General features: G+C 51.9%; 3 protein-coding genes across 3 annotated transcripts; all 3 read right to left on the bottom strand.

Annotated features, from left to right (window-relative positions):
• Nucleotides 1–85: 85 nt before the first annotated feature.
• BDP81DRAFT_512117 (uncharacterized protein) lies at nucleotides 86–793 on the bottom strand. Its single transcript, XM_060595787.1, has one exon. The coding sequence runs from the start codon at nucleotides 503–505 to the stop codon at nucleotides 230–232; it is 276 nt and encodes a 91-aa protein (XP_060437512.1). The 5' UTR covers nucleotides 506–793; the 3' UTR covers nucleotides 86–229.
• Nucleotides 794–1,014: 221 nt separating this feature from the next.
• On the bottom strand, nucleotides 1,015–1,698 carry BDP81DRAFT_512115 (uncharacterized protein; the record flags this gene model as incomplete). Its single annotated transcript, XM_060595786.1, has 2 exons — nucleotides 1,015–1,126; nucleotides 1,176–1,698. One exon carries the CDS (start codon nucleotides 1,696–1,698, stop codon nucleotides 1,399–1,401), a length of 300 nt encoding a protein of 99 aa, XP_060437511.1. The 3' UTR covers nucleotides 1,015–1,126; nucleotides 1,176–1,398.
• Nucleotides 1,699–5,293: 3,595 nt separating this feature from the next.
• Nucleotides 5,294–5,905, bottom strand: BDP81DRAFT_512085 (uncharacterized protein). Its single transcript, XM_060595785.1, has 2 exons — nucleotides 5,589–5,905; nucleotides 5,294–5,552 (listed from the first exon to the last, which is right to left on the bottom strand). The coding sequence occupies exons 1-2, from the start codon at nucleotides 5,856–5,858 to the stop codon at nucleotides 5,376–5,378; spliced, it is 447 nt and encodes a 148-aa protein (XP_060437510.1). The 5' UTR covers nucleotides 5,859–5,905; the 3' UTR covers nucleotides 5,294–5,375.
• Between the last annotated feature and the right edge of the window lie 4,060 nt (nucleotides 5,906–9,965).

The raw sequence follows: 9,965 nt of genomic DNA, 5'->3' as shown, positions 1-9,965 counted from the left end.
GTGAATACGCGGCAGCGCTTCGTCTAACAGCTCCTCGCCTGGCTGCTGTCCGACACTGCGTCGCCCTGCTCGTCCCCGCCTGTGACATCGTGAGCTGCGCTAATAGCAGCCTGGCCTCGTCGACGACGCCGTGGAGCATATCCGATAACTGGTCCATGGTAAACCGTACGCACCGATACGATATGCGGTCGCCTACCCAGTCGATTACGCCGTCTACCGGCGTGTTATACTATATGTGCATGCCATACGTCCGCGTCTCGAGAATCCAATCCATCGGTGTTGGCTCGGCTTGGGGGGCCCCGGGCGTACGCATCATGAACCTCTGTACCATGCGACGGACGTAGACAAAGAGACTCTCTATGCCATCATCGGCCGCCCCCTCGTCCGTCGTAGCGGCCTGACGAGCGACATCGTATTGCCTCTGCGTATATGCCTTATAAACGACTAACATACGTGCTACTTTAATGATCGCCGAATACTTTGTTGTATAGTCGGTAATATCCATCTAGCCACCGTCGGCCCGGATGCCTATTATAGCGAGCGTGCTCACTATCGCGTTCTCGTACTGCCCTCTCTTAAGCTGGTGGTCCAGCATGCTAACGAGCATTTTAAGTGCTACCGGCCGGAGCGTATCCGACGTAGTGTCGGAGTCCCCTTCTACCACGGCCTTGGCTAATTGTTCGAACTCGTCCTACGCATCGTACTGCCTCTCGGTGAGCCGGTACGGCGGTCTCCTGTCGTCCGGTAGCTCCTACGTCCGGAACCACACATAGAGCAAGACCCTCTAGACATCTTTATACCGTACCTAAGTATCCTCCTCAATGCGGTTATTAAACGGCCTCGTGGGCTTAATATATGCTTCCTTCCGCTAGACCTCGAATAATACGGCGTGCCCGACCTTATTAGGCGTAGATATGGCCCTGGCGTACTCCAAGACCTCGTTGACCGAAGTCCACATCACATGGAGCACGTCCTCCACGGCCTCCTGGATTAGGCCGGTGGTTTCGTAGAGCTGGCTGATGCGTAGTCCACTTAGATGCTCTGCCCATCCTACCCGCTGGAGCCACGGGTTCGGCTCGAGCTTGTCGTTGGTAGCACGGATAAGATCGTCATAGCTCGCCTTGACCTGCTCGGCTTAGTTCTGCCGTAATTGACGGAGTAGCTCGGTAGCCTACCGTGACGCTACCTCCTCGGCGACCGCCTCCGGCACTTGGTCTAGCGGTTGGCCACGCCCTACCTCGAACTATTGGCTCCTAGCCCGTAATAAAAGAACCGCTAGTATAATATACCGGACGTCCACGGTATACTACGTTCCTAATAAGATCTCGCCCTTATATTACCGCCCTTCTTCTAATCGTTCACCCACCCGTGATGTCTTCGGCAATGATCCTGGATCCTTTAAGTTTGGCAATAAACATAGGAGTATCGGTGATATCGGATACCGTCCGTACGTAGGTCGGCAAGATGGTCGATGGGGGCTATTGATGGGTCGGGATACTGCAGCTGCGCAAGACTGGCCTGGTTCGTACGTATGCCCATTATACTAGAGATGGCCTTGACGATGCTACTACGGGTCGACGGTGGGATATGGCGGTGGCGTGTCCGTAGGTGGGTGGCTAACTCGTCACTAACCACAGCAAACTGACATGTTTTACAAATAGCGAGTGCATACTCTTCATAAAAGATAAACGGCTCCATTACTAGCGTAATTACGATAGTCTTGGGCCGTGGTGGTTGTGGGCTACTACCGAGATAAGTGGTGTTAGTCTTACATATTGGTGGATTGATGTTGACTGTGGTTGAGTTAAGATGCTGTTGGACGGGCAACTATCTTAACCACAGCATTAAACTGGACATGGGCGCTATCTCCTCATTCGGTAGCTGCAGCGCATTCCTTATCTCGTTTAACTATACTAAACTGCTTACCACAAAGGAAACGCTAGGTAGAAATACTATGATTGGCTGCTGCCTCAGTGAGCATAGCAAGGTTATGTGATGATAGCTCTAGCGTTGATTGGTGCACTGATGCACGAGCCATCTTCACCCCATCAAATCGGCAAACACGAATCTATACAAATAGAGATAAATATTGGGTTATGAATAAAATAAGATAAGTTCTGAACTCGCCTGATTGCCAGCTTTCGATGCATATCTATATCGTCTATTTTAGCTAAGGAAACCTCTACCAACTCTACCCCTATAATCTCTATCAACTCTACACCCTAGTATTCACGCCCCATAATTATTTTCTATGGCGTTTTCTATGAACTCTACTACAGTTCGTCGTGTCCTAGAGGTTAGGCTTACCGAGATGGATGAGGTCGGCATGCTTTATGATGTTATAGGCATGATGAACGTATGCTACAGAATGCAGATTCTATGGTTATGTATGGAGGGGTTATAGTATACTAGTTGCTGTATCAAACGGCCAAATACAAACTCGTTAAACATATGCGATTTGAGATCTTGACTGCTCTTAGCCTTTACTAGACGTCTAGCTTTGGTAGTGATGCTGTTCAAAGGTTCGACGCACGAGCCATCTGAGTAACGGCCACCCTACCGATCATTGGTGCAGCCATGCACGAGCCATCTTGACCCTATCAAACCGTCAATCACGAATCTATACATATAGAGGTGAATACTGGGTTTATAATAAAGGTAAGATCATTTCTGAGCTCGCCTAATTCTCAGCTTTCGATGCATGTCTATATCGTCTATTTTAGATAAGAAAAACTCAATGAAGCTGACCCCCTGTCGTTTCAATGAATCTGACCCCTTGTTTTTAGGGACCCATTTCTATTTCTATGGGCATTTCAATGAATCTGAGTCGGATTCATCGTTGTCTGTATGTTAGGTACGTTTATCCCGAGCCTTAGTGCGTTCGTCGCCACGATCACCCGCCCCCCTCTGTATCGTGCCCGCTCGAGTCCGCTCGTCTAAGCCCGCAGCCTCTCCGCCTTTCCGTCTCGTATGTTGACGTTACGGTAGTATGCATCGTAGTTTAGCTCTATGGCGAGAGCGTCCGTCGCTATTACCGTCCTATAATACACGATTATCTTAGCCGGCGCGCCGTATATCTTGAGCTTCTCCTTAAGTAGCGTACGAACCCGTTATATTATCCCCTATGTAGCGTCCTCCGCCGTCGTCGCCGTAACGGTTTCTATGCTATATACGACGTTAGCCCGTGTCGTCCTGGCCCTGATCGTCGTGATCTCCTTGCGCCGTACGTTGATAAGCTCCGAGAACGCCGCCTCTTAGCACAGCGGTAATGTTACTATTAAATATACTATTTAAACCCTAACGAGTACGAGCCGGCCTAGCTCGCATAGCTTCGGCCGGAAGTCCCGTATGCCTTTTAAAATAGTATACGCTTCGTTGAATACGAACCCGTCGAGCTACGCTATTACCCAGAGCCCTTCTACGTAGTCCTAGAACCGCTTCGTTATAACCGATTCGGGCGTTACGAATACGAGCGATGCCGCCCCGGGGGACCCGTCGCTGCGCCACTCCGCACACGGGATTTTCATCCGCCGGCAACGTTCTATTAAGTCGCCTTAGAGCAATACGAGCAGCACAACGACGACCGTCACGCCCCCGGGGCAGCTTACCGCCGGCAGCATGAAGCTCAAGCTCTTCCCGCCCCCCGTCCCCATCACCACCACGATCGGGCTCTTATTCGCCATGATCGCCTGGATCGCCGACCGCTGGGCGCCTCGGAACCGGGCGTCCGCCCCGTACAAGCGGACGAGCTCACCGTCGATGTCGATCCGCCGCCGCAGCTTCTACCTCCCTAGCTGCAGCGCCCGGAGCGCTTCGTCGTACGTCGACGCCGTCTTTCGCTTGCGGCCGGGCGTAAGAGCCAAGCCGAAGCCCCCCAGTGCGGACGGGAAACCCAACAGTCGGTGCCATTCTTCGCTGATCTGGCGGAAGCGGACCCGACGTTCGTTCGTCTCGAACCCGCCTTCGGTCACCAGCCGTCCGTAGATCAACCCCGCCACCTTGGACCCGTGGCCCGCTTGTAAGTCGTACGGGCTGTCCTCGTCGTCGTCGTCGCTCTCGCTACCGCTGTGGTCGGAGTCGACTTCGCAGAGCAGCTTGGTGTGCGCCGTCGACGCGTTGCGGAAGTACCGCCGCCCGATGGCCGTCGAGATATGCCGCCAGCTGCTGATGTTCAGCTTCTGCCCAAAAGCCAACGCGCTGAGCCGCCCGATGCTGCGTGACAAGCGCGGTGACGTCCAATATTCTCCGGGGCCTAGCCTCCACCCGTCGTTATCGTCGTCGTCGTCGTCGTCCCCGCCTGCTCCGTCCTGAACCGTCCGTCCGCCCCCCTACTGCATCTCGTCCCCCTGTATACCTTCCGTCGCCCACAACCCCGCGTCGAACCGGGACCGGTCCCATACGTTGGCCTGGACGTCCTCCCAGAATAGCAGTACGAGCTACAGATAGTACGTTAATAAAATCCCGACATTGCACGGTAAGAAGCGGTGGATGATCTTGAGTCGCCCTGTCGTGGTGAAGCCTTTGTGCGCCCCCGTCACGACCATGACGAGTCCTCGGTCGTAGAAGATGTTGCGTATGCCTCCGTTATACGTGTTCCGGTGCCGTACCACGAGAAGCTCCTACGCCCGCAACGGGAACCCGCTGCTGATGTGCACGAGAACCGCCAGAAGCTCTAGCGCCTTCTCGACCCGGAGCCCGTATCGATATGCCGGCATGGGGTATAGCGTCAAGCCGCCGTCGTTCGTGGACGTGACCTACCGGGACCGTAAGCCGTCGTCCTGTACGATCTTCTTGATCACCTATCCTCGGCTGACGCCCCCGTCGCGTTGGAAGAGCTGGTCGACGAGCGAGCGCCCGACCGTTTCGTCCGCCGCGTTGTCCAAGAGCTCGGCCCACGGGATCGCCGGCAGCCCCAGTTCGGCCGCCGACTATTCGGAGAACGCGCCGAAGAACAGTAAGTCCTTATAGAGCACCGTCTCTAGCTGCCGGACCCCGACTCGTATTATCGCCTGGACGTTAAGAACGCCGAGACGGGTACCTTTATAATAAAGCTCCTCCTTACTCCTATCCCAGCATACCGAGCTGTATATAGCCGTATTATTCTATATAGCTATGCCGAAGTTACGGAGCCGGATGATAAACTGCGTCGGCGTCGTCTCCCAGCCCTCGCCCCCGCCGACCATGAACCGCCGGGTCATATCCGATATAAGCGCAAAATAGCTCGGGCTATTATCTTCGGCCTCCTCCTAGCTTTAGCCCTACCGCATCTTTTACTTCACCGCCTTAGCTCGCTAGTCCACCGTATATTTAACGATATAGAGCCGGGAGATCACCATAATAGCGGAGAGCTTCGGCGTGAACCCACCGTACCCTTCCTACGCCCCGTCCGCCCGTATACTAAGAACGGTCAAAAAGCTGACGAGAACGCTATCGTACTCGGAGTCCTTGGTGAAGTGGTCGAGAACGGAGATATATAACTCGAGAACGGCCGTCTCGAGCCCGTCGAGAAGCCCGGCGATACCGGGTACGTCCGGGTCACGGCCGCCCTCGTTCTAAGCCTTGGCCAGATCGTCTACATGGTCTATTACGGTATTATACGCAGTCTGCTGCCCCGTGCTAAGCTTGAACGGTGGTCGATCCGCCTCGTTATCGAGAGACATGCAGCGTACGAAGTAAGCGAGCAGCTGCTTGACCACGAGTCCGTACCTCCTCTGTGTTTCGGGCTTAAACCGGAAGTGGAACGGCTTCGTCCTCTCTTTCGACAGCTCGGTACGGTTCACTTCGAACAGAGCATTCCAAGTGACCACGCTAGGGGTGATAACGGCCTTAGCGTGGTCGACCAGCCGATCAAATGCCATGTGCACGAACCGCAGTTAGGCGTCGTCGGACTTGTCTGGGTCGTCGGGGTCGACGTCGCATTCCATGGCGATCAAGTCCCTCAAGAAATCCTTTCTCCCGCTGAACGCCTTTAAGTAAAGAGCGGAACCGAGCCGACGAAGCCACGGGTTAGGCGCGTTAACATCGTCCTCTTCGTCGATACGCTCCGCCTCTCGACTTCGGATATCGTCGCCCTTATTCTAGAACGCCTCGATGGCCCGCTAGAGTCGGACGTGGGGCTCGTCCTCTTGCACCCTTGCTTGTTCAAGACGTAGCCCCCTTGCCACCTCGAACAGCTCGCTCCCGAGTCCGCTTGTGAATAGTCGCTAGTAATAGACGCCCGTCCTCTACGGACTAATACTTCGTTCCTACTCCGCCGTAGTAATAGAGCGACGTCTACCCTTAAGTCCCAAGTCCCAGCCATGCTTAACCCTAAGATGTTCTCGGATCCGCCGCCGGTCTCTACCTACGTATCGACAGTCGGGTAATAACATACTATCTTCGACTACGAACTCGCACTAAAAACTACCTATACCTAGCGGACCTAACGTTACGATGGCCGGTACGTCGTCTAGCCTAGATAATAGACCGTCGTAGACCTCTTACTAATTACGGAATATAATACAACCTAACGCCCATGCTTCTATCTCTCTAATCTCCTGACCGCTAAGAGTGTGCGGACTATTACGAAGATATACCTTAATTTATTTCCGTATAACCGCGGTCTGGCATATACGGCAGCAGAGAAGCCGTAGTTCTAGTTCGTACACAAAGTAGTCCATTATAAACACACTCAAAATTAGAAATGCCGTACTTGAATCTTCTAAGCTAGCCATCTATCCTATAGTCGCAGTACTTACTTTCACCCTCTTTATCCTTTGACAACAGATCAAGTTAAATGCCGTTAATCGAGACATGTTGCTACAGCTACTGTTAAACTTTGTAAGTCAAGAATGCGACCTGGTTGGCTGTGACGAGATGGTCCGTGCTCACATACCCTGTCTTTCAACGACCATCAAAAAACCGACCGAAAAGCAGACTGGCTTCAAAGCGACCGTACTTACATATAAACGTATTACTGTTGACATCAATCGGCTCGTAGTTGATCCTTTGACAAGCTTACCTGTTTTGAACTCGCCGCGACACGTGTAGCGCCCAGACCGCTAATCGTCGGCAGACGTTGATCCCAATCGTCGCAACCCCCATGACCTGCTAGCGCCGAAATTTCTCCCATACAAATTTAATCGTCGGCAGGCTGTCGACGCAAACAATGACTGTTAGGATTTCAACCATCACCTAGTAGGTGTTTGTAGTTGCCAGTATGTTAGGCTGTCGACGCAAACAATGATTGTCAGGGACCCATTTCTATTTCTATGGGCATTTCAATGAATCTGAGTCGGATTCATCGTTGTCTATATGTTAGGGTGGAAGCTCTTAGAGGCCAACTGCGGTTAGTGTTACGACCCAACATGAAGACCAGGGCGTGCCCCGCTGACGCCTAGCGGCTACGGCGCATCATATATGCAGGACGGGACGGAACATTGGGGAAACCCCAGGAACGGAAGAACTATGGTACAAGTCACGTGATGATAAGAGATATGATAAGGGATAAGGATATGTTGGATATGCGACATATCCAACCGAGTCAAGGATATGTTGGATATTCGGCATATCCAACATATCCAGACAAAGTGGACTGTACAGCACTGTTCAGTTAGGATCGGACTTGTATATAAGGATGGACTCGAGCTGGGCTCTAGGACAGACTTTCCATAGCTCTTCAGCAATTAACTTCGTATTAGGATTAACATCCGCTTTCAGCTACTACCTTGATAAGACTACGATTGATTACCGAAGCCTTACCTACCCTTACGATTGATAGACATAGTTTCCTTGAAACTATTCCACGACTACGATTACTGTTACTAGTTCCGCAGCCTCAACTTCTGCAAACTACCCCTATGACTAGCTGGCCGTAATACTTTAATTGCTCCTGTTTAGTAAGTTGACCCTACGAAACTCACTAACAGTAAGAACGACGATGTCTTCCCAAGCTACCCCGTCCACTTCTAACGACTCTAAGGGTAAGGCCCCTATGCCCGCTAAAACCCTGGACGAAGAAATGAAGGACGTCGAAGACTCGGAAGAAGAACTTGACTTTACTCGTAAGGTCTATGAAAACCTATAGAAGAAGATTAAGAAGAACGACTCCGACATCGCCATGATGCAACAAATGTTCAATGACGCTATGGAGCGACTTGAGAACAAGACCAAGGAAGCGGACTACCTTACGGAGAAGGTCGATACTCTCACGGTGCCGCTAACATCATCGCTACGCCGCATGACGGACGAGAGAAGCTCAGGCTCAACTCACCTCAAGCCTTTGACGGAACCCCAGGACAACTGAAGGGATTCCTCACGCAAGTCAGAGCCTACCAACGCTTCCACGGAATGAACTTTAAGGACGAAGCCGAGAAGGTCATCCATGCCGCCTCCTTTTTAAAGGGAAAAGCCCTCGCATGGTTCGAACCACATTTTACCGACTTTATGATAACCAACGACTGGGACACTCTCAAGCCAGAGACCCAAGGTATCTTCGAAGGACTACACGGATTCGAAAGTGCACTTCTATCTCTGTTCTAAGAACTAGATGAAGAACGACAATACGAACGAGAGCTTTCAAACCTTCGACAGAAAGGATTAGCCTCGTATTACGCTGCAGATTTCAGACGAATCTGCGCCCGACTTAACTACTCCGACAACGCTAAGATTTTCATGTTCTATGAAGGTCTCAAGGAGGAAGTCAAGGACGAACTGTCTCGACAAGACAGACCCAACGACTTCTTGAAATACGTCGAACTGGCTATCAAGCTTGACAATCGACTTTACGAACGACGAAGGGAAAGGAAACAAGTCCCGCAAGCAAACACTGGGAAACGCTATCAACCGCGCTTCCAAGGACAGAACCGCCCTAGAAACAACCATTGGCAGAACCGACAAACCACGGCCTATGGACACCATAGTGGACCGATGGACCTCAGCATGGCCAAACGAGAACAACCGTACCAGAAGGAAGTCTTCAGATGCTACAACTGCGACAAGCCAGGACACATGTCCCGCAACTGTCAACAACCCAGAAGAATCCAGCAGCGACCTGTGCCCGAGAAACAGATCAGGATCGCTACCAAGGAAATTCCTCACAAGCAACTCTCTTGGACAGCATGCTACGACGACAACTGCCTTACCCATCAAGACAGTAAGGAAAACACGGGATGGTACCCTAAGGAGCCCGCCAGCATCAAAACCCTCGCTATGACAAGCAGGCAAGAGGTCACGCAACGACCGAAGACCCTCGAGGATCACAATAAAGAATGCATTCAGACATTGTCCACGGCCTACGAAGCCGTCAGGACACGACCTAGCAGCCATCCCAGACGAGCTCAAACACTCGCAGCAGTCGGAGGAAGACTCCAGAAAAGAATGACTACGAAGGACAAGAAATCCTACTTCAACTAGAAGAAGAGATCCCAGCAGGGAAGTACGAATTCCCACCAAGTCCATCTCATGATGCGACAAACCCCGAACAACAAGTTCCAACGCAAGGTCCTCGGGCAGCTCGAAGACCTCGACCGCGAACACAGAATCGAAATCATCAAGCGAAAGAACCTCGATTTCGGAATGGACGAGAACGGAAAAATCGACTTCCGAACAGACAGCCAAGAACCGACCTTCGGCTCTAGCTCACACACACTCGACGAAGGTGAAAATTCACCTTACGATTCGGACGAACCTCGTGACGTCGCTCGACGACGTGCTCAGACGGAGATCGATCACAAGGCACCGCCTAGCGTTGACGACACCAGTTCTGAAGAGGATCTCGACGAACCCCGATGCAAATATATTAATCCAAACTTTCCTATGCAATACTTAAACAGCGAATACGTAGAATGGGACGACTACAGACACGACCAGTGCCAAATCCACTACGTACCCAAGGCAAAGGCTTGGAGAGAACATCAAGAACGAATCGAACAAGACGTCAGACTGAGGAACAGAATGACAAAAAACTAGAAACGCCAATCGACAAG

Source organism: Colletotrichum phormii (genome assembly GCF_030913505.1).
Source record: "Colletotrichum phormii strain CBS 102054 chromosome Unknown BDP81scaffold_49, whole genome shotgun sequence".
NCBI classification, from domain to species: domain Eukaryota; kingdom Fungi; phylum Ascomycota; class Sordariomycetes; order Glomerellales; family Glomerellaceae; genus Colletotrichum; species Colletotrichum phormii.
The sequence above is the reverse complement of the archived record's forward strand: the minus strand, read 5'-3'. Positions and strand labels throughout refer to the sequence as shown.